General features: G+C 36.1%; 2 protein-coding genes across 2 annotated transcripts in view; one reads left to right on the top strand and one right to left on the bottom strand.

Annotated features, from left to right (window-relative positions):
* Positions 1–783: 783 nt before the first annotated feature.
* Positions 784–4,634, top strand: LOC148313024 (protein CFDP2-like). The gene is made up of 2 exons (XM_088270168.1): positions 784–2,116; positions 4,624–4,634. Exons 1-2 carry the CDS (start codon positions 784–786, stop codon positions 4,632–4,634), a joined length of 1,344 nt encoding a protein of 447 aa, XP_088126294.1.
* An 11,320-nt stretch (positions 4,635–15,954) lies between these two features.
* The window catches only part of Dhc93AB (Dynein heavy chain at 93AB), a 50,903-nt gene continuing 41,178 nt past the window's right edge, over positions 15,955–25,679 (bottom strand). Inside the window, exons 42-52 of the mRNA XM_088269892.1 lie at positions 24,959–25,235; positions 23,955–24,146; positions 23,255–23,426; positions 22,432–22,607; positions 20,680–20,922; positions 19,581–19,763; positions 19,290–19,349; positions 18,236–18,349; positions 17,566–17,714; positions 17,354–17,486; positions 15,955–16,408 (exon numbers count right to left, since the gene is read on the bottom strand). Of these exons, the coding sequence (XP_088126018.1) occupies positions 16,247–16,408; positions 17,354–17,486; positions 17,566–17,714; positions 18,236–18,349; positions 19,290–19,349; positions 19,581–19,763; positions 20,680–20,922; positions 22,432–22,607; positions 23,255–23,426; positions 23,955–24,146; positions 24,959–25,235 (1,861 nt within the window). The 3' untranslated portion in view covers positions 15,955–16,246. The remainder of the gene's footprint in view (positions 16,409–17,353; positions 17,487–17,565; positions 17,715–18,235; positions 18,350–19,289; positions 19,350–19,580; positions 19,764–20,679; positions 20,923–22,431; positions 22,608–23,254; positions 23,427–23,954; positions 24,147–24,958; positions 25,236–25,679) is intronic.

Below are 25,679 nucleotides of genomic sequence, written 5' to 3'. Positions count from 1 at the left end.
ATTGCCACGGAGTGATTGCCAAATCTATTAAGGAAATCAACATCAAAGCATTTACTATTCTATACCAAATCTTTGTTCACACTCAAAATATTGTGAATTGTTCAAAATACACGCTAAAAAATTGAAAATCATTTATTCAAAGCGTCTCTTATTATTCAAAGCGTCTCTTAGTATGTAAAATAATTCGAGAAGAATGTTTCATACATTTCATAAAGGTCTCTATGCTAACTAAAAAACTTACTGAACTCAAACATAGATAATGTCGAAAAAGATGTTTTTAAGAACTTGTCTAGAAGGTAAAACTTTTAAGAAGTCTTTTTTCATTTGATTTTAATTCGTTGGTCCATGTCTAGTACCTACATAGTTTCAATTCCATCCCCTACAGTATAAGCTAACAATGTCACACATACAAAATATATGTATTTCTTATAAATTAATGCATTCCTCCCGGGCATTTCGGAATATCGCTATTCGTGGGTTGGATGTAAAACTTTATCTTGCCAACTGAGTGTGGAGATACGAGGGCGAAGGGGTATCCACCCTAGGAATATATTTTCCTGTTTAGAATTGAAATTGTTTGACCATCGACACATATGGGTATCTAAACGTCCACAAATAAAATAAATATACCGGGAGTTGTGGATGATAAATGTGGTAATAAAAATATGTACATCGCTACCACCCCCTCCCCTCTTGATCCCCACCTTGTCGCGGTGAGGGGGCTTGCGTGCCTCAGTGATTCACCAGGCTATGGCGGTAGTCTAACTACCAGAAGGGTCTCCCATGCCAAGCAGGTTGGTGAAGAGAGGCCAGACAAAGCGGGAAACAAGGTTGAGCCGACCTGTTGAGGGGTCCTCGGACCTCAGGCCTCGGGAGCGCTGGGCCAATCACTCTGCCTCCCTAAACCCTTTGATTACGATAAGTCCACGAAATGCCTCGGACACCGGCTTCTCTGGCACCCCCCGACCCGGCTGTGGTATTAGGACTGCGCTCACTAAACGGCTCCTATCCAACAATTCATCTTTCCGCATTGGAACGTACAATGTGCGGACAATGCAGGTCCACGGAAAAGATATTCACGCGACTCGTATCATGGATGACTACAAGTTAGATATCCTAGGACTGAGCGAGTCGCGATGGAAAGGATCTGGAAAGAGGTTGTTGGATAGTCACATGTGTCTGCACTCCGGCCAAGAACGATATCACCGTCAAGGGGTGGCAATTCTCCTTTCAGAAAGAGCAGCAAAGTGCTTGCTTAGTTGGGAACCAATTTCTGAAAGGCTTATACGCGTCACCCTCCAAACGGCCGATAGTTCTGTCACTGTCCTACAGTGCTACGCGCCTACCGAAATTGCAGATGCCCAAACAAAAGATGCCTTCTACGACTCTCTCCATGCGGTCATCGCCTCTCTCCCAAGAAGAACCCGCGTGGTAGTATTGGGAGATTTTAACGCGAGAGTCGGAACAGACCCATCACTTGCCCCAACGGTGATGGGAAGGCACGGCTATGGGCAAGCCAATGGCAATGGAGAAAGACTGGTCGAGTTCGCTAGTATTAACGACCTTGTCATTGGTGGTACGCTATTTCCCCATAGGTCCATCCATAAGTACACCTGGACCTCCCCTGACGGACGAACAAGAGCGCAGATAGATCACATCCTCTATGGACGTGCTAACCGGCGAGAGCTCCTCGATGTCAGGTCCTACAGAGGGGCCGACATTCATAGTGATCACGAGTTACTCGTCGGAAGAATCTGTCTGCAGCTCAAACGTCTGCCGAGATGTCCTCGGCGGAAGAGAATCAACTTAGACAAGTTGAAGAGTGCCGAAATAAGATTGAGATTCGAGGAAACGGTCGGACAACGTGTCCAGCAAGACACCGATCCTCAGCCCATTAATGTTGACTCGATTGAGGCACAGTGGGCCAGTCTCAAATCGGCTCTCAACTCTTCCGCCAATGAGGTTCTTGGCCCCAGGATAGGAGAAAGACCCCATTGGATGTCAGATGAGACCTGGGGAAAGATGGCTGAGCGCGCTCACTTAAAAGCACTGAGGGACAGTGAAAGTGACCCCTACCAACTGGACACCCTCAGAGATGACTACAGGCGCCAAGATCGTATAGTCAAACGATCATGCAGACTCGATAAGCGCCGTCATCTCGATTCTCTTATTGTAACGGCGGAACATGCTGCCCAAGGAAATGACACGCGGAAATTATTCCAAATAACAAGGAAGATCTGCGGAAAGAATTCGGTAACCCCTGGAGCTGTGAAAAACACAAATGGAGTTACCGAATCTGACGCGGATCGTATAAAGGAAATATGGCGTGATCATTTCCACAGGGTCTTGAATCGCCCTCCTCCTCCAATCATCCTCGATATTCCCACGGAGGCTGCGTCAAGCATTCCGCGGGCGGTCGCCATACCTGATGGTCCACCGACACAGGCAGAAATTATAGCTGCTGTGTCGAAATTGAAAAATGGGACTGCCCCTGGTGTTGATGGTATCCACCCGGAATTCTTGAAATGCAGCGTTACTGGCATTATTGGCCCTTTACACCAATTAATGTCCAGTGTGTGGGAAGAAGAGCGATGCCCTAGAGACTGGGTAAATGGGGAGATTACCGTGTTACATAAGAAGGGTGATCCACTCAACTGTGACAACTACCGCGGCATTACGCTACTCAGCGTACCTGGGAAGGTGCTTGCCCACGTAATCTTGCAGAGAATCCGAGCCCCCATTATGCAGGTGCTCAGAGAAAACCAGGCAGGGTTTCTGCCTGGCAGGTCCTGTGCGGATCAAATCCATAATATTCGTCACATTCTACAGCAGAGCCAGGAATTTAACAGTTCTCTGGCGATGTGTTTTGTAGACTATGAGAAAGCGTTTGATAGTCCGCACAGGCCCACACTCTGGAAAGTACTGGAAGCTTATGGGGTGCCTGCGAAATTAGTGGAGCTAATTAAGTCCCTTCACCTCAATAGTGAATGCCGAATGAGAGTTGACGATGTTGTCACGGATTGGTTTGGGGTCTCTACCGGAGTCAGACAAGGCTGCGTCCTTGCACCGTTTCTCTTCATCATCCTCATGGATTTCATTCTTCGAAAGTCATTACCATCTGACCGAGGTATATCCATCTCCCCCTCCCGGAAACTCTGCGACCTAGAGTACGCAGATGATGCTGTTTTAATTGATGACTCCGTCGAGGGTCTTCAATTGATCGTCGACAGGGTAAATAGGTACTCTACGCACATGGGGCTTACAATAAATGTTGCAAAAACCCATGTGTTGTGCAACAGCTCATGCCTAGATGCCCAACAACCCTTGACGTTGAGTAACCAGCGCATCGAAAGGGTCGAGAGTTTCAAGTACTTGGGAGTGTACGCGACTGAAAATGGCAGCCTTCAAAAGGAACTGGGAGTGCGATTAGGACTCGCTGGGTCCGCATTCAACAGTATGAAGGCTGTCTGGAGATCGGATTTATACTCGGTGAAAACCAAATGCCGCCTATACAATGCCTGCATTGCTCCTGTTCTCTTATACGGCTGTGAAACATGGCACCTTACAAGGGCCCAAAGCAGCCGTGTACTAAGCTTTGAGAACAGGTGTTTGCGGAGAATCTTAGGCGTGCGGTGGTTTGACTTTGTGAGGAATGAAGAGATAAGGCGTAGGACGCAGCAAATCTTGGTCACAACTGTCGTCAAAAAAAGGCGATTCAGTTGGCTTGGCCACGTACTCCGCATGCCTCCTGAGAGCCTTAATCAAGCTTGCCTCTTTTACAAGGCATCAGGTTCGCGCCGCCCAGGACGACCATTGCTGACAATTCGTCGGCAGTTCTCGTCAGAACTTCGCGACGCGGATCTGACTTGGGAGGATGCAAGGGAGCTGGCAGCTGACAGAAAAGCCTGGAGACAGTTTGTGGACTCCATATGCTCCACCTAGGGAGCGGATATGGTTATTATTACATCGCTACCAACGTATATTAGACCAAGAAAAGACAATTGAATATACCGATATTTTGTCAGGTACATGTTTTTTCATTTTAAATTTAAATTTTACTTGGAAAATACCACTATTTGTTAAAAATTTTAGTGACTCGCGTTTCGATGCATTCCGCATCATTTTCAAACACAATATTTACGGTGTTAGAAAATGATGCAGAAAATGTCGAAATACGGGTTTATATACGGTTCAGATTTTAAGAGAAAGTGGTATTTACTAAGTGAAATTTAAATTAAAAATTGCTAGATATTACCACAAAGTGACTCCGGAATCTATGATGAAATTATTTTTTTCCATTACATTTAATTTATTAGACTTGTTCATTGTCGAGAATATTGCCAAGAAGCAATATCTTCCAATCGATCACGAACAGATTATAAATGATACTGATCAAAGTTTAAACTTATACATATATTCCAAATTAGGATTCAGACACTGCTTAAGTATATGTATAAAAAACAAAACATTTCAATATTTTATTTGATAAAATGCAATTTTGTAATTGTAAAGTTCATTTGTAATATAATTTATAATTTTTAAACAGAATTTGAAAAATGTATGTTTGCCAATTTTCAACAGAATAAAAGTATAATATAATATGATACCTTGTTTATTTTACAGCTTATGCGTAATCATACGTTTAACCTTACTTATGAATTTATTTTGTCCCGAAGTTTCACTAAAATGTGAGAAAATGTACAATTTATTAATGATTTAATACGACTATTCAAATAATTGGCGTAGCCGATCGAAAACTCTACTCTATAATTAATATTTAAAGCGCTAACAGTGATTTTCCATTGTACAACTTACCTAATAACTTGATTTAAAATCACTATGTACGAGTATATTGTCATAAAATAATTATAATAGATTGGCAGTCTTCCGGGAGAGGCCAATGAAGAGCTCCAACCTCATCATGAAACTGCTTCTGGAGCATAGATGGAGGTTGAATATGTGCTAACATTATAGGGCAGTGTTGCGATTGCCAGCGAGCTGATATTTTCACATCGAAAAAAAAACCCTTATCCGCACCCAATGGTGCATAGGGCACTGCGTCATATAAACGCAGTGTTATCTTGATCGTTTACACATGAAGGAAAGGTGATCAGCCTTCCGCTTCAGCTACCAGTCCAGGGTAATATTAAATAAATATTACAGTGAAAAAAAAATCACTTATATTTATTTTACCCCCCTTGGGAATCGAACCCGAGACCTCCAGAACGGTAGCCGAGCGTGCTGACCATTATACTACGGAGGCATCATCTCTCCAAAAATGCGATATGTTATTGAAAAAAATTACTGTTCTTTTGTTGCTTAATAATACTTTGTTGTTGTAAACACAGTAAGGCAATTTTTTTTTTCGATAGGAGTTGTATTTATTATTTACCTTGCTTATTATGCACAAGGTCTATAGATCATTAAGTGAATTTTTGTTACTTGTGGTTTTAAAAAAATGTTTTATTATAATGTGTGTTGGGAAAAGGATGGATAAATTATTGCGTGCCAATCAGGAATTTTTCTAATTGCTGGGAGGGAACCACGTAAAACTTCTCAGGAGAAGCCGGACGGTTGGCTGTCGTCAACAGGCCTTCCGTTAATATGATGAAGAATTGCACCCTCCTATTAGTAAAGCCGGAATAAAATTATTATCTTAACTAAATAACTCACCATAGAACACCACTCTACTCTGTCTCTGCCAACGATTTTCACCTCTTGCACATTCATGTATCTCCTCACTCCTCCCCTTTTCATTCATCTCCTTCGATTATTCTTAACTGACTCCTAACCGACCGCTTTCAAGTATCTGCCAAGTATTTCAAGTATATAGTATACCTGATCATGCCATGATAACAATAATAATTATTATGTTAATATCATGATACATTGCAAAAAAATGGGAATGCACGTGTCGACATTTCCACGGGGTGTCTATTATATATACTTATATATTTTTAAATCAAGTTTTCCGTTTATTTTCCTTAGGTATTGATACACAAATTCTCTCCCGTCCAACCGCCTGAGTTGTTCCCTCGGGCGTCAGGTGTAGCCACTTCCACCATTTCTCTATCTGCTTATTGTTCGCAGTTTGCATGCTCTTTGCTAGGAATATTTTACAAATACCGATCCTGTACATATTCCAGACACGAAAAACTATTATCTTTTGTATTCGGGATCGAATCCCGAGTGAGGATTGCTTGTCAAAACGTATAAACGAATTTGGTCTCGTAACTTTCTGCGGTCGCATTTTATTCAAATGAGGGGTTCGCTTTTTAAATTATTTTATTTTATTTCAAATATTATTCCTTTGTTTCATTTCTTTGAAAATTTTCCCACAAAATAGTTTTGGTTTCGATATAAATGTTTTTTTTTTTGTTTTTTAAATTAAATTTTGTATTGTCAGTAAAAATAAAGTCGAAATTCAATTACAATAAAAATAGGGTACTGCATCGTATATAGAAGAAGTATTATTTTCATCGCTAAATTTGTGAAGAGAAGGTGATCAGCCACGCGCTTCAGCTATCAATCACGGGTAATATTAAATACATATCATAGTGAAAATCTCTTACGTTTCGAACCCGTATTATGGTAACCTCTATACGATGGAGAGCGACAAAATGAAATTAAGTTTGCCAAAACTTAATTTAAAAAAAATCACCTTCAAGAAAGATATATTAAATATTGTTAATATTAATTGTTCGTAACTTCCTTCTCGTACTTGCTGTTAAGTTGTCATCACTACTTTGAAAGTACTATAAAACATACAAACATATAAAGTACTCTCTCTCTCTCATTTTCTCAACATTTTATAAACATATTTTTTCACAGTTATTTCAATATATCGTTACTTTTCTCCGCCCTGTATTGTAATTAACATAAATATATTTTGGAGATTGAAATAAAACACAATCTCGATTCAGAATAAATATTATCCTTTCCGACAAACATATTTCGAGAGAACGGTAGATAAAAAGTCGGTAAGGGGAAGTCCGGAAGAGATATGTCGGAGCCGGGGTGACTGATTTCTAGTCGGCTGGACACTTACCGCCCCGAGCAGGGATCTTCAAAGGATCCTCTTTGATTGTCATGCGAGCCGGATAACGCGATGATTTGAAAAAATAACTTGGATTATTTATTATTATTACAGCATTTGTCAGGAAAAAATACTCGAATGATTTCAAAGCTTTTGAAGAACATTTAAATAAATAAAAAAATTCAAATGTAATATATTTTCCATAATTAGTCTTAGAAGGAAATAAAAAAATCTGTGAATATTCGAAATTCTTTTCAGTTTTTTTACGTAACGTGTATTGTTCTAGAATTTACGAATACCTACATATATATAATCCTGTAGCCAAATTTATTATTTCAAACAAATAACTAGTGACGGAGAACTTTAGATATTTTCTGGTGATTCTTGTTGAATAAACATATGCGTATTTTAAAAAAATGTATTATAGGCGTCTCAATGTGAGATAAAATATTTATCATTTTATATGAAAGAAGAAGTCCGAGTATCCTAGGGCTTATAATCTGGCATTTGGCTGGCTAAAGTGATACAGTTTTACCTTAAGTTAATGGTTACCATTCTGACAAATATTGATAATCCATATTGCATTTTTTTTAATTAGTTTGTATTTATGCTATGGTCTTGGATCCCTTTCACGTGTGAGTACGATTCAATAGATTTGGAAATTCGGCTGATTGTGGCGCAAAATTTTAACAACATTCAATATAGCCTAAAATCGGGCGGTGTCATAAGTCTGTGTAATCGGAGGGCATGTATGACTAGATGTATGGATGTGAAGGAGGCGAGGAGTGTACGGCTGTCCAAACTTAAAACACAGTAAGGGACATTTTTTTTGTAGTACGTTTTTTTTGCATTTTTGGACTAAGTAGATTCTACTTAGCCCAAAAATGCAAAAAAAACTTACTACAAAAAAAATGTCCCTTACTGTGTTTTGAATTTGGACAGCCGTGTATGTCAGGACAGAAGAGTGTGGCGTTCCATCCTCTCTGCCTACCCCTGCGGGTAAACGGTGTGATGGTAGTAGTAGTTCAATACAGTATGCGCACATTGAATTTTTTGGTTTGTCACGATTATTTCAATTGAAAATTGGTCGCCATTTGACTCTAATATTTTTTTTAAGTTTAGAAAATAATGCGTAACTTCGATTTCTGGATTTTAAAAGGATACTTGTTTACATTTAGATACATTTAGGTTCTTGGTATACCTCGACGAGCGAACACCACCAAAGGAAAGTAAAGTTAGTTTGTATTGAAAGCGTCTGGTCTCGCCTTCGCTGTGAACGAATCACGTTCCGGAATGTTTTGATCCTCCGATAACTTTACACGTAAAGATTTACAAAGTGCCTCACCCCCATTCCGCCCTATCGGAAACCACCCTCCGCAGTGGTCACTTCGGGTTACACGCGTAAAATGAAGCAACCAAATTACTTAAAATAATATTTTTCGAATTTAACAGTCAAATATTTTAAAACGTTAAAATTATTATTTTCAGCGTTTTTTAAAAAATTTATTTTATTATTTTATTTATTTAAACTTCATGTACAGAAAATAAATAAGTACATTGGCGGGCTTATTGCTAAAAAGCAATATCTTCCAACCAACCAAAACAGACTAGTGATACAGGTCAAAACGTTTAATACCATATATGGCTGTTTGCAATCAGAGGGTAGATAGTACTTGAACATAAAAAAAGCATAAATTACAAATTGATGATAATAAGGAAGGCAAAGGAAAAAGGAAGTTTAGGGAATGGGGAAGAGGGAAAAACTAAGTTTGATGGATTATTACTTATTTTACGATTTTTTTTAATACCTTAGGCTACCATTCTGGAGGTCCCGGGTACGATTCCCAAGAGGGTTAACAAAAATATTATTGATACATTTTGACATATCAACATAGATGAAGAAGAATACGGAGGTCTGGATATTTTGACCTGTTATAGGCTGGTTATGTGATCACTTTATACACATGCAATATTCACCATTACACCCATGATTGAAAACCACACAGGAAATTGTGGAAATACTGTTAAATATTTCAAAAGTAAAAGGTTACTTGCTTCATTTTATTAGATGATCGATTCCCGATTGATATTCGATTCGTATTACAATATACAAAGCCCACGCGGCCAGGGCTTCCCGGAGGCGGATGGAAAAATTGAATTTGAAAATAGGAGGGATAAAGAAGATAAAACAGAAATCTGTATTCCCACCCCCCGACATTCATCCGTTTATTTCACATAATAACAGAACGGCCGGCCAGTATAATGCTGAAATAACAATTTCCTACGGTCGGCGTCTTATCCGTGATCGGTGGATACCACAAATTGGTTCATTGCCGTATGCCACATCCCGAGGGAACAATGTAATCGAATCATGATCGGATCGTTTTTTCGAACGCTATTAATTCATTTATTTTTGTCCGTAAAATGCATTTTATATAAGTATGGCAACATTTGTATTTTGCTTGGTCTCTACGAATACGTTTTAACTTTTAAATTTGGATGGACCTGTTTTTGAAATTGATGAAAAGTTTTTTGGTCCACACTTTTTAAGTTAATTAAACGCGGTTTTCTCATAATGGAATATCATAATAAAATGATAATCATAAAATCGTAAAGTTATTCGATCATATAGTCCGCCTTAATAGTGTATTGGTTAGCATATTTAGCTACCATGTTGGCTCCATGTGATTCGATTCCCAGGGGGGTAAAAGTAAATTAAAGTGTTTTCAATCAAATTTTTATTTGATGTTACCCAGAACTGTCAAGTGAAGCGCGGAACAAAGCACCTTGTGTATAATAAACGATCAAATTAACAATGAATCAACATCACTATAACGATTTTCTTTCCGTATGTATATTTTTAACATATCTTAAGAGAGCTTTTACTATTTACATATTCCATATATGGTGGGTAGATGCAAAATAGATCAAACAGTTATTGTGAAATGTGCCCTCGGCACGGGAAAACCCAGTGAGGATATATTATTGTAAATATTTCATTGAAAATATGTGTTGGGTAGGTACGTTGAAAATTATTAAATAAATACTTTTACCTACGCAGAGGCTAACGATTTAAGTTAATGGTAAATGTATTATTTTTTTATTGAATTCGTAAGAACAAAAACTGTAGAATTTACCGTCTGCATTACCAAGCCTCCTCAATTCTTAAAATCGTTAAACCTACTCGAATATTTTTCAGAGATCGATCGTAAATATGTACATAATTTAACTCTAAAGTGATGCGACGCAGTGCCCTGTTCACCATTGAGTGCGAGAAAGGTTCAGAAGAAGAAGAAAGCTTTTAAATTGTAATGAAAAAGGTCAAACAACTAGTGTCACACAATAACAGTAAGTGGTGAAAGAGTTTTCACATTACACCAACATATTTTATTAATGGTGTACTCGAAAAGAGTTTATAAATAGATAATCATTCATAAATTTCCGGCAACGGCAAAACTTTGTGAATTTTCCCAAAGTTGAGTATGTTTGTATGTTGTGCGAGGGGGCGGCATTTGGTTTTATACAGTTTGCAGCCGTGATCAGTGTGAAGTTAGCCGCAGTGTTTTCTGCGGTCGTCCAGGGCGACCAACCGCAAAAACTTGTGCAGGCAACTTCACGCCTAGATTACCAATATGGCGTCTTCTCGGAAAGTTTTGTCCGCGGGCGCCGCGTGTGCTGATATTGGCGATAATGAGTTTTTTATTGCTCCGTCCCTACCAGATAATACATACGATATTAGAGTATTATTGTAAAAGCTGGAATATCAGCTATGTACATTATATTACGAGAGAGCACACCTACTACTACCTACGCCATAAAGAAGCAGTCGAAAACATTTTCATTCTGTAATAAAAAAAGATAAATATATTTCTCTGTTTGATTTAGTAAGTATATGTCCATTCCTGAAGAAAACAAGATATTCAAACTGCTCAAACCCAGTTGGAAAATTTATACCAAATAAAAATGGTCAAAAACAAAGTTGGTTTTATTTTATAAATTCAGATTTAAAAATTCCGCCTCCTATGGTTAAGTTTTCGAGTTAGATTTTCAGGTGGATGAAAATAAATATAAGTGATTTTTTATTTATGTGTATTTAATATCAGCCTTGGTTGGTTTCCTAAGCGATTACCTTGCTTCATGTAATTAACCATCGGCTGCGTCGATATTATGCAATGCCATTTGAACCATTGGGAGAGGATAAAGGTAAGAAGAAGCAATAAGTCCTCAAATAAACGAATTAACCTATTGTGCCCACGAAGATCCCAAACAAACATGAACTCTTTCGTGAAAATCTCCACAAATTCTTAGTACGCATTTGTAATAAAGTACATGTATTACTATTCCTATTTTTTAAGCAGAAAACCCTTGTGCAGTCCAATCGAAAGCCACGTTCAGTTTTAGGCGTAATCATCTAGATTCGGAGATAAGTAGTGATTGTACTTTTACACGTGCGCGCTTTACTACATGATTAGTGTGCGGAATAATGTGCGCGTCTTGAGCATGTGAAAATGTGAGTACAGGTGTAAACGCAGGAAAACGCAAGTGGCCAAAACTTTCCAAAGTCTACCCAGTGAAAGCGCGTGATATTTTTTTAAAGCTTATATCGCACGGAACTCAAATCCCGTCACGACACGACTTTACACGTCACGACGTGTAAAGGAGCTAGTTTTAATAAATTAATTTCAAAATATAGACACAGTTTTCGCGAACCAAAGGTTTCGTAGAGCTTTATAATACGGTGTGTGGACTAGCCGGGAACACAAAAGTATCATCAAACGGTAGTCAGCAAGCAGCGACCGCCGACCGTCGACTCTATGCCATGAAACGAATCATATATTATGTATGGGACTACTTTATATTCAGCTTATTCTGGCAGCAGCCCGCCGCAACAATACATCCGCGCTGTTGATTGGGCATCAAATCGCAATTAGCTTCCGTACGCGTACATCGTTTTAATTGTAATACGCTTAATCGAATATCATCAGCGTTATTAGCTTTGTGCTCAATTTGTACGCAGATGGCGCTATACAAATGAGCACCGGATTGATTATGCGGGGATTGCGAGGTAACGAGGTTCGTGTTATCGCGCTATGCCAATTACTAAATGGACACCTAAAAAGTAGTTTTTATTTTATATAAACGAATAGTTATCGCAAAGTTACTATTACTTTTCGGTTATCCGATTGGAAAGGCAATCTTTACTCTTTCTGGGTTTATATAACTCTTACATGACACAAGAAAGCGCCTCCGAGCAAAGCACACAAGTCACGAATTTAATGTGCCCTCGACACAGAAAAGCTCAAGAGTGAACAAATTGACAGTAATTGGGGGCAGGGGGGTATCCGTTAAAACCGAGAGTATTTTTTTTTTCAAAATATGAACTCTACATACAAAACACAAATAAAATTACATTTATTTTCTTTGAACACGTTTTATCCAAAGTTCGTGAAATAGAGGTTGGTTATATCAAGGTTTTACTGTATTGCAATTTGTAATTATGGGTAGATGAAATATAAATATGATAAATAAACAATAAACACATTTTATGTGCATGGAACTACAAGATACAAGGCACACACAGAAACACATCAAACAATAGCTCTTTTGGTCAAAAGAACTGTGATTATTGTGCAATCAAGTTGTTCAACCTGCTTCCATTATCCATTAAATATCGAAACCAAGTATAAAAGAGCTATTCATAAATGGATGATGGAGGTGGGTAGATTTAAAATAGATTGCATAATTTTTCAAATATATTATAAGCTAGAAATACGCAATACGCAACCAAATTTGTGGACTAATTGACGTGATTAGCTTTAAATGATTGAAGTATCTACCTACTTATTTTAAGGAAGACTTTGTTTATTTTGTTTTATAAACCGATTTAACTAACAGCTTATAAATAACTATGTACCGAATTATATAACGACTTATTATAAAGAAGCATGGATGGGTTTTCGATTAGATTGCCATGCTAGTCATATTATGTGATCACATGAAAATATATTTAAAAGAAATCATTTTGCATGAAATCGTTCGTATCAAACAAAGGCCTCACAGCGGAAGTTAAACAAGCAGTGCACAACGGAGACCCGGTACCAACCCTAACGTATGGAAGTTAAGCTAGAGTTGGCGACAGAAGGATAAAAGTACACCGGACGGGGTCGAAATGTAATGACAAATGTGCGGCAAAACAATGTATGATAGATGTTCGAATGGTGATATAAGTAAAGAATGCAAGGCTGAGATGATTGTCGGTAAAAAAACTTGGACATGTCGAAATAAATTTAAGTGTTTTATATGTGCTCAAACTCATTTTTATTTAATATTGCCCAAGACTGGTACCTGAAGCGCAGGGCTGATCAATTTGCCTCCGTCCAATTCATAATCAAGATAGCACTACGTCCATGCCTTGCAGTTCCCTATGTACCATTGGGTACTGATAATGTTTTTAAAAAGAAGAAAAACATTCCTTTATTTATTTAAAGCACTTGTAAAAAATAAAAATTTAAATAAATAATGAAAGAAAACAATAAGTAAATATTTGTTTAAATGAACAGAATAATCATTTTTACTACTAAATATTTCTTTACAAATGGACAACAAGCATACTTACCATTTTACTATAGTAAAGAAAGGGGATTTAAATAAATATTAAAATAAAACAACATTTATTCTCTCATATCGACGGCCCCTACGTAAAGTACTCTATCTGCAAATGTGTTACTTTATAGGAGTGAGCTTAGAAGATTTTTTCAATGTATTCTTTTTTATTAATTAACTGTTTTATCTGAAATTCTAAACTAGTACTATAAATTCAAAAACACAATAAAATAATGTATTAAATTGTTCTAAAACTTTATGCTTTGTCAAAATTAAGTAGTTAGCATTTTAGGAGTTCAGTTAATTTTAAAAATTCGATGTAGATAGCGTCTTATACGCCTAAAAACTAGGCGTAATTTATTTTATATACATTTTTTTGTTTGTTTATATTGGCAGATAACAGTCAGTTGATAACATAACCAAATATCTCAAAATTGACAAAAAAGTTAGAGCACTTGACGTAGGGCACGTCGATATAATATATTTATTCATTTATTTGTGACCTGACGAAAAATTAGCATTTTATTAAATATTTTATGACGCCTACAGCCAAGAGTGCTAAACGACATTTGTATATACTAAAAATATAACAATTTCATTCATTAGTGTTTATTAAACAATATGTATTATTAACCGAAAATTAAATTTATACAATAACCAAACAGTTAATAAAATATTATTGTAATGATTTAACAAGAATAATATTAAATTACTGTACTATTTTAAAGTTAATATTGACATACTATGTATACTCCATAATATAAAAGAAAAACAATACCATTTACTCCTGTAAATTGATACTTTTTCTTTAAGTTGTTCAAAATGTAAATTCATTTAAAATTTCGTTTCAATGCCTAGAAACAAAATTTAAAAATACAAAAATATAGTTAAGGAATTTTATATCCAAAAATGTAAGAAAAAGGAATATAGGAATATATAAATACATAAATGTATATGTTTGTTTTTCCTAAATCTAAAATCATCTAAACTAATTCACCGATTGCTTAGAAATTTTGACACAATATTGCATTCGAATACGCGTGTACGAATATGACTGTGACTAGTGTTTTTGTCTGACAGGTAAATACATGTTTTTTAAAAACATTTTTTACTGAAACGGCAGCGCCATCTGTTGAAAATAACAGAAACACAGCCAATACTAAACAACGCTCATGATGGACAGCATGCTTCACGACACCCAATGTCATTTAATATTTTCAAAGTATTTCGGTTGCATTATTGTTTCATAGATTTTTATTGCTTTACAAGCATTGTGAAAATTTATGTACCTATATAAAAGTGTTGTGCACTCTATATTCTTTCTTTTCCATTAAACCAGACTGAGCTACAGCAACCGTGGCTGGGTACAACTAGTATCCTTATATAATAATATAACATTACTTGGTAAAGATAAAAAAAAATAAAAATAATATATAAAAAAATATATATATATATATATATTTATATATATATATATATATATATTTATATATATATATATATATATATATATATATATATATATATATATATATATATATATATATATATATATATATTTTTATTTTTTATTTATTTATTTATTTATTTTTTTTTTTTTTGTAAATAAAAACAATAGACAAAGGATTAATAACCTGTGAAGTGAATATATTTTTTCTTTTATTAAAAATATAAATATTAGTGTTTTTAATATAAACGCAGGTATTCCAATTTTATACTATTTTCATAGGCCTAAGCCTCATTAATTAAAAAAAGTTATTAAAAATAGGAACCAAATTGTGGTAGAGTGGGCTCAAACCACCAAACTCTAAATTAGTCACACATTAGCGACACTAATCACACTACCATAAAGGGACTCAATTATAGCATTTTCACTATTGAAATGTGTAGGCATGTATATGACAAACAACTTTTTAACATGTTTTTGTTGTTGATGATATTATAAAAATATAAAATATCAAAAGGGTGTTCTTTTATTATCATTAAATATAATTATTTAAAGCATCTATGCTAGGTTTATATCATTTTTCATATATTTCCATGATTAAGCATTGTGTTTGTGTTTAGCACCAATATATACCATCCAGCATGCAATATCGCTAATGCTATGAGTAAATATTTCAAATGCAATTATTAGACTATTACTATTACTAAAAGTACTATTTTAAAATATGTTATTATCCTTCCGGATGCTAATCCCCTTCAGGGAACATAGTGAAACTTCCAAAATTATAACTATTACTTATTAATATAAATGAAAAAATTAGGTAAAATCAACTTCATTTTCATCATTATGAAAAATTGACGTTTTAAGAAGACTATTAGCATTTTTAATGGTGCTTAGCTACCAACATGAAATTCATTCAATTGCTAACTCGTTTTGTTGTATATAGTTATTGTATATTCAGCTAATAATAATGAATTTTTTTAAATTGTGCAAAAATCAATTATTTTAAATTTTAGTCAAGTTTCGAACCTTCACATACTTGGAAGAAAATTCGCTAGATGGCAGGCATATTCAGATTTCCATTCTAGTTTAATGGAAAACAAAACTATCAGCGATGGCGAAAAAAAGCTACGGAAAACGATGTCGGGGTGTGCTAGAGACTAGACTTGTAATAGCAGTGCAACTCCGGCCAAAGTCCACTTTGAAGGCTTGTCTTTAGTCTTCAGATTGAAAGTCCAAACAAACGTTGGACCGCGGGTGCGAGTTTTGTAAACGGGGCATTCGTACATGTTCCTCAAATCCTGCTTGTCTTGGGTTATAGCCTAAAAGCAGAAAGGTAGTTAAGAGATATCACAAATGTATTGTTTTATTCTTCTTCTTTAAAGTTGGTCCTTTATAACCGAATACTTTATTCCATTTGTAACTAAATGACCTCCCTCACCCACTTTAGTCCTCTAGGCTACAGACCACATCGATATTTTCCAGGCTATTCCTTCTTCTGGTCAGACACCTAAAGGTGGGACTAACTGGAGCATTTTGTTGTGACGTAACTCTGTAACGTCGCTCGAGGCTAGCGCTCCGACTGTGGATGGAGCGCTCGGCTCGCTGTACTGACTATACGAATGTTCGCATCGTAACGTGTTACGTTATGATGCGAGCATTCCTCCTTTAAAGTCCTCAGCCACAATGATTGGTCAACCTCTAAGTACTCTCTTATGGTAGAGAAAGTCCAAAAGAAGTTTTTGAGGTATCTCTACATGAGAGAGTAGGGCTATTATCCTTGGCTCTACCCGATCCAGTTTCTCCAGGGTATGCTTGGCTACAATAGTTTAGAGACTAGAAGGAATGTTGCGATTGTTGCGCGGTATGATCGATAATCCTGAAATTATCCAGAGCATTGGTCTGTATGTTCCCGATAGTTACCTAAGACAGCGTCGGCATAGATTGTTTCACATTCCTATACACAGGACAACCTGCCGATGGTTATGCCTGTAGGAAGAGCTACCACTATGTTGAACAATATCACATTGGATATTGATCTGTTCCATGTGTCCGAAGGAGTTTTCCGAAGCGGGATTCTTCTACACCTTTAAGTCTTATTGCTTACTTTTATTATAATATATACGCCTTGAATATTGTTTGTAATGTATATATTATTTTTTTATTAAATAAATTGAATTGAATTGAATTGAACCTCTTTTTCTGATAGTGGTATCAGAAAAAGAGGATACAATCATCAAAACATCAATATAGAGGGTACTATTTACCCTTATGTTGATGACTGGCATCTGAGGAAACAACTCCTTGAGTCTCGAGTCCATGATGATACCGGATGGAGCATCCCATCGGGCTCCCTCCATCAGCAAGCCGTGGACATAGGCCCCGTCTTTCGGTGCAGATCTATAAAAAAAAATTCAGATGGTGAAAAAAAAAACATTGCCAGCATTAAAAAATTGATATAATAAGATTAGCTTCTAACGTGAAATCTTCCTTATTTTTCTTGGTTACGTCGCATTGCAAGCACATCTTGTCCAAGGGCAGTTCATTCCGCCGCGCCGTACTCTGCATAATGGCCGTCAAAAGGCTCTGAGGGTTGAAGAAACCACCCAACCAAACTGAAGCTGGCAACTGTTAAAAGATGATGCATACGTTAATTTAACCATTATTTTTTTTATTAATTATTTTGTAAATTATCATACCAAAATATACCACATGGATACTAATGCCTTAAAAACGAAAACTTTTAAATTTTAAGTTACAAATTCTCTTTGTAAACTACGTATTGAGAAATTTAGTCATTTATATTGAGTCAAATAAATGAAGGTGATTTTTTCACGATAATATTTTTTCAATATTACTTTGGACTGGTACCTGAAACGTAAGGCGTATCACCTTTCATTTGTGTAAGTAATGATCAAGATAACACTGTTTCTATATAATGCAGTGCCCTATTCACCATTGGGTGCAGATAAGGGTAGGCAGAATATTGAAGTTTAATTTTTAGTGTCAAGTTACATGTTACAAGTTTTTTTTTATATATAACACCATCTTGGTTTTTCTCTGCTGCATACTGTTGTACCGGCGGTACACTTTTTAAATAAATAAAACATTTCTTTACAAATAAAGATATTGTATTTTTTTCAGCTTACCACAAAATCCGAGGACCATGTTTCCAACTCCCGTAATCTGAGTAGCAAATCAACAAACCATGATGTCAATCCCAGTAGAGATGGGTACGCTCTTGATGACCATACTGGGGGAACCTTTTGGAAGAAAGTTAAAACAAAAATAAAACAAAAAGGTAAAAACTAGAGGGGTAACTAATGGGTAACTGCTACATTTTCAGTTACCCGATTAATAGATCGATCTAAGAAGTTTAGTGATCTCGAGAACTCGCTCGAAGGTTTAGAGATAATAAACGAGTTCCAGTTCCTTGGATCTCAAATCAGCAATGAAGGAACTTGTGAAGGAGAAATTAGACGTCGTATCGCCATCGCCAAAATTGCCATGTCTAGGCTAGACAAGATCTGGAAAGACCGGGGTGTGAGTAACAACACCAAGATGAAGCTTGTCAGGAGCTTGGTCCACTCCATTTTTCTATATGCTGCTGAAACATGGAACATAAAAGCAGCAGAAAGGAGAAAAATTGACGCCTTCGAAATGTGGTGTTGGAGGCGCATGCTCCGAATTCCATGGACAGCTAGACGCACCAATGAGTCCATTCGCCAGGAACTACGCTTGGATGGCTTGACTCTGGCCAATATCTGTACCCGACAGATTTTCCAGTTCTTTGGACACGTTGCGCGTGGCAACGAGGATAGCCTAGAACGACTAGTTGTGATCGGTAGCCTGGAGGGAAAGAGAGGGAGAGGAAGATCCCCTACACGATGGACCGATCAAATTAAGGCAGCAGCAGGCACCTCAATGGTTGGAGCGCTACGTGCAGCGCAGTCAAGGGATAACTGGAGAAGAGTCATTGCTTCTGCAAGGCTCACAACCCTCAGCAATGAGGAATAAGACGGAGAAGAAGAAGTTAATTCACTCTAATATTTATTTAATATTACTCATGACTGGTACCTGAGGCGCAGAACTGATCATCATGCCTTCATATGATTAACATTAAATTATTTTTTTTTTAAATTTCAACATTTTATAGTAACTTTGATCTGGTCCAACTATGAACCTAATATGAAGTAAACTCACTTGATCCAGAAAGAGGGCATTTTCTAAGTTCTCCATATCAGACGTAATAGTAAGTTCTCCCTGAAAAGTACAATAAATAATTTAAAGCTATGAAATTTAAATTATATTCAGTTATCTCAACAAAGCAGTTTATTAAATTATAATTAAAAGCTATGATTAAGAGTAATATTGAAAAAAATCTAGATATTAAAGGATATTAATTGTAGCAAATCCAGGATTTGAAAGAATTTTTTTGATGAATTTGGTGATGAATCTAGATGTAAAATTATATCAAATCATACAATACAATACCTTAAGACCAAGATCCAACTCTTTGAGTGACCTCTTGAGTTCCCCAGTTAAGTAATTCATCCGTTCACACTCCTGGAAGGCTACTATAACATATGGAGTCCTTTCTTCCACTTTTCCCATAATTTCAACCATATTAAACTCTTCCGGAAGCTTTTCCATCATCTCATCTAGCATTTGTTTCACCTGCAAACAAAACCAATATTAAAACATATCCAGCTAGCATTTCATTTAACCTTTCCCGTACTGATCATCCAAAAATTACACCTAATCCCAGTTCATATTTTTATGGAAATCATAGTACACGGCTCGCAGCATGTACCAACTCGCCGCCAGCCGAGTCATAGAAGCCACATTTGTTCCAATGTGACGCCAAGCGCCGATTGAATGCCACCATCTGATAAATGAGAGGCCAGAAATCGGATCAAATGAAAGCAGAGTTGTCTAGTATGTCTCGCTCTCTCCTTATGGTGATGCCATATTTATTAGAGTGAAAGAAATAAAATGTTACTAGCAGACATAAAATTAACGGACTGATATACAAGTACGTAGATCTTGCGGTACTGACAGTGCATTTAATCAAAAACAATGAAACATTTTATGATTCCAAATTATAAAAATAAGAAAGTTTTTTTGAAATATTATTTTCAGGATAACAAGAAGTATGGAGTGTGCAGATCTTATAATAAAGTTAAAGAATTAAAATTTATATATCGTAGTCGTACAGGAGAAAGCGACCAACTAACAAAACGTAAAATGTTCAGGAGGGTCATTTAACCATTTTTACACTCATGTCATCAATGCAGTCATACATTTGAACAAGCATATATAATATACTTCCAATTTTAAAACCGCTTTGAGATTTTTTCCAGGCCAACATTAAACTAGTAAGATGTCAAATAGTCAATAGTCACGTTTTCGTAAAAAATGCACTTGGTCATTATCTCCTGTATGAGGACGATATGGGAAATTTCAATTAGATCCGCCTAGGTTAGCAAGAGTAAGTTTTTCTCGGCTATATAGTGTAGCGGTCAGTACATTTGACTACCTACTTAAAACCAGTAGACTATGTAAAGTTTGGGTTAGAGGCAAGGGATTTTACCTTATCTTCTCTGGTCACTGTAGCGCCCCCCGATGATCCCGAGTCCCTGGGCTGCATCTCAAACACAGTCCTGAAAAGGTTCTCGCTGGTGGTGGTGAGGAAGCCAATCTCCGCATTGGGGTGCAAGCCGTACAGGTACGGCGACTCAGGCGGCATTGCGTCGTCTATGTACGTATGGTACCCAACGTAGTCTGTATTAGGCGGGGCAGCGAATCCTGGGGCTAGTTGCAGCTCACCATCCACCTAAGAAAAAATATTTCTTAGAGGTCGAAATTAAATATGGAACATAGGCAAAATAAAGGAATGGGTAAATGATCAAGAATTAATTATATGAAAATTGTAAAATACATTACATTCTTAATTTTTTCTCTTTTTTGTGCGTATATTAGGTAAAAATGGATAAAAACCATACAAAATTTATGTAAAAGGAACTCCACCAACAAGACACACAAGGTGGCTTGGTGGGTCTCTGCAAAAAAAATGTTTGTAATTATTCTTTAAATAAATGTGTACAATTTATCTAAATAAAAAAATATATAATAACAAAAAAAAATATAAAGTTCAAAATTCTGCCAATTATTGAACATCCATATTGCATATATTTTTAGAGATGTACAATATCTATGCACTGTTGTAGAATTCTTTTTGGATGAGCAGAATGGTGAATGTTACACAAGTGTATAAAATGATGACTTAATGCTCAAATAAAAAAAAAAATAGAACTAAAAGTTTTATATTGTGTTATTTTTTATTTAAAGAGTTTACATAGTTTAAAAGTTGTTCAGTCTAAAGAAATAAAACAGAAGCAATAAAAAATATTTTAAAAAACTTTACCTTATATAACAAAAATAAAAGAAGTCTAACTATAATGTAATAATAACAATTATAAAAAATATAAAAATTGGTCATTTATTAAAGATTTCAAAACAAATTCCAATAAAACGTGTCAAGTGGCAACTGGCGACTTCAGTTTGGTAGTTTAGCTTATGTAAAGGCGGAGACTGACCTCCACATTTGGTCGTAACGTAACATGTTACGATGCGAGCATTCAGGCAGTCAGTACACCGAGCCGAGCTGCTCGTCGCTCGTTCCGAATGCTCCATGCGAAGTCAGATGCAATTTTAGGTTAGTACAGGGTTGCCAATCTGTGGGAAATTCCCCAAACTGCGGGGAATTTGTGGGGATTGGCACTATGTGGAGAAAATGCGGGTATTTTAACATTTTACTATTTAATAATTTATCGGACGTTTGAAATTCAGTAACGTTTTTTTTTCTTCATTTGGAGTAAGCAGTAATTTATTAAAATCACAGAACCAAGAATCACGTCTTCGTCGTCCGACATTTTAACTACAGTACAAATGCAATGTTGCAAAGATTCATACAGATTTTGGGTTATTGATTCAGATTTTCAGATTTTTTGGTGTGACATATGGCAACACTGAGCACAAGGCCACTAGTGAGCACTGATCGCGGTCAGTCAGCAATGCCGTAACGTCATAACGTAGCAGTGCTCAGGTTGGCGTGTTACAATACATGCGCCATCCATGAACGCTGCTTGTTCAAAAGCATAAAATGGTTAAGCCAGCTATATGCAGGTCGTAAGCCCTGGGATGTTCAGACTTCAGTCTTCATTCATATAAAAAAAATTACCTATAATATTGATACATCATCCGTATGGTGAATAATCTAGTGTCCGATAAATAATAACAATTGTTATATATTTTTTGTTGTTCGAAAAGTTTAGTGTGTTACCAGATCAGGTTGCAGAAGTTCTTCCAAATAAGATATGCACAGCTTCCTGTCCCAATCATCAGTTATATGACCTCCATACATGATTTCTCCAAATAGATATCTCAAATCCTCCCATGGAACTTTGGAATTTGCTTCTAAGTAGTTATACAACACGGACACACTGATGTTCAAATCCCCTGAAACACAAGTAAAAAAGTGAAAATTTAGAATATGAAAACTTACAATCGTGATTCCTTTAATATACATATATCAGGACCAGAAGATGGTAGGTGGGAAAAAAGGCACTTAAGTGGTGACCAAGAACAAGAAATATAGACGGTCATTAACCATGAATGGATAAATGACAGAATATCTGAGAAGATCACTTGGTGATATAGATTGGGCACTCGAGAAGCAACCAAGAACTAGATGTAGAAATGTGGGTCAATAACCATGAATGGATGAATGCAGAATATCTGAGAAGATCACTTGGTGATATAGATTGGGTACTCGAGAAGCAACCAAGAACTAGATGTAGAAATGTGGGTCAATAACCATGAATGGATGAATGCAGAATATCTGAGAAGATCACTTGGTGATATAGATTGGGCACTCGAGAAGCAACCAAGAACTAGATGTAGAAATGTGGGTCAATAACCATGAATGGATGAATGACAGAATATCTGAGAAGAATGATGCAGACCTTCTAAATGACTGATCTTACCCACCTCTAAATCAAACCCAATAAGATAGCTAAATTTGGTAACCATTACACTATTCATAAAGTATGAAGGAAATACTTGAAAAAATAAATAGGTATTTGAAATATGTAAAAATGACTCACCAACATTGAACGGATACACTTTATTCCAGCCCTGCGGACCAAATTTCCTTCTCTCTGCAACCACGGCATGGAAGTAACACAAGGAAAAGAGGATAACCTTAAACTCAGCTTCTTTCCCACACATTTCCAGGGTCTCTTGGTTAAAATTATCCAACGCTTTGTGGAGATTAGCCTAATACAAAATAATAATTATTCAATTGGTTTCTTTGATAAAATCATTTCAATCAATTTTGTTGAGGTATGAAAAGTTATATCTGGCAAATGGGTACCTAAAGCATTGATATTTGGGCATTTTCTATGGCATAGTGTCCCTGTCGAAATATTGATATGTTTGCTTTTAAATAATTTAAGAAGGGAATATGAAAACTAGCCATTTACAGGGATCTGTCATTAGCTGATTTAAGCAAGTTTAATCAGCCAATATAAGTCTTGTATATACACAAACTTCCATTTTCCCCAATAGAGAGTTGAGAGTTTATTCATAAAAATCTTAATATAAATAATAACTTTTGAGTTTAAATTCAGGACTTGTTATTTATATAACTACATAATGTTTTTACTGTGTCAAAAAATTATGTAGTTATATAAAAAATCATTAATTGTTCAATTGTAAAGTGTCCTTGAGGTGATTTTTCACAAAAAATGGTATTCTACAAATCGGCTTTTATTATGCGATGTTGTATCCACACTCAGAGCTCACCTGCATTCCTGTGGGAGGCTCATTGGTTATCTTGATGGATGACTCCAGAATGCCCTGAGGTATGATGTGAGCCGCCGCAGTGGCTGCTGGCTCTGCACTCATGAACACCCGGTAATCCGGGTGAGAACCAAAGGAATACAACTCCAAGGTCTTCTCCAAAGATGGCAGCCATTTCTTTACCAGATGAATGTTCTAAGAACCGAAAGAGAAGCACTTGAATAGTAGTAACACTACACTACGGTTTACCTCTATATTGTAGTGGTTAGCACGTTTGGCTACTGTGCTGGTTCAATTCCCAAAGGAGTCAAAATAAATTTTCCATTCTAATATTTGTTGATATCACTGGTACTTGAAGCGCAAGACTGATCACCTTGCTTTAATGCAATTAAGGATTAAAGTAATACTGCTTCAGTACGATGCAGTGCCTTATACACCACTGAGTGTGGATAAGGGTTGGAAGAAGAAAGAAGATGTGTACATTTGCTGGGTTACTATTGTAAAACAATATCTTCCAACCAACCAAGCGTAAATATAAAAATAAAACGGTTATATAAGACGACTTTTGAGTCTATTCATGTGAACACAACTAGTTTCGAGAACTATGGATGTTCTCATCAACAGCTAAAAATACAAACACATGTTTACATAAAAAAACTTTTACGAGTGTTTTGTTATTATATTTTTAAATCATCATGTTGTTTCACAAAGATAATGCCAAATTATTTGAATTTTGGGAAAGTACCAATAAAAGAACTTCCAGAGCAGCAATTTAATTTGTACATACCTACTACTTAATATGGCTATTTATTTTTAAAATAATTTTTTACTCTAGCAATTTTATTAAAATTGGTTTTAGTGTAAAATGCAATTTTTTTATGATTTTATGTGTTATTTTTTCTATGTTATCATATAATATAGATAAAACATCTAAATCGATGTTATAAATAAGAGGAATAAACAAGTCAAAAAAACAAGATATTACAAGACGTGTAGAAAAATCTTACTTGCAATATGACCCAGTGGCCATTTTGTGCAGCGATATCCATGGCCTTTTCGGCCACCACCTCCTGACCCTGGCCGAGAGACACGTTGTGGAAGTTGCCCTTGTCCGAAGTGAATCCCAGCGACCTCCCTAGGGTCTCCACATCCTTCAGGGGGTTCACTCCCGGAGACAAAATGAAGAAGATCGGAGTGGAGGGACTGGTCTCTTCAAAAGACTTGCTGAACTCCATTGTGCGGTTTTCGACATATTTTGTGCCCATCTTTTCTTCAATAAATGCACTGCAGGTGGAATTGAATGCATTTTTAAAGATCAATAGAAATAATTACTAATGTACATGGATAATTGCAATGCCAGTCCACTAAGCCATTCAAGTGACAAATTTTATTCTAAGATATACATATGTTTGTATACATCTAAGGCAGTAAATTGAAGTATTGCAAAACTCTGTTATTTTTGGCAATAGTTGGTTATTTAATTCAAAATATTTCATATTTTATAGTCAAATGAAAGAATATCCCCAAAAACTCAAATAAGAAGTCACCCACATAGTAACAGTAGCCCAATGTTACGAAACAAAATTAAAAAATAAAATACCATGGAACTAAATAATATTTATTAACAATACATCTGCCCTAATGATAGATGTAATTCATTTGCAGGGCGAAAGTTTTTGTTATTTTTTTTTATAATCCTCATGTTGGTTCAATATAAAATTCTACGAG

The sequence above is a fragment of the Brachycentrus maculatus genome, unplaced genomic scaffold, assembly GCF_059751285.1.
Source record: "Brachycentrus maculatus isolate JH-2025_06_01 unplaced genomic scaffold, ASM5975128v1 h1tg000026l, whole genome shotgun sequence".
Lineage (NCBI taxonomy): Eukaryota > Metazoa > Arthropoda > Insecta > Trichoptera > Brachycentridae > Brachycentrus > Brachycentrus maculatus.
This window is presented reverse-complemented; position numbering and strand designations above follow the sequence as displayed.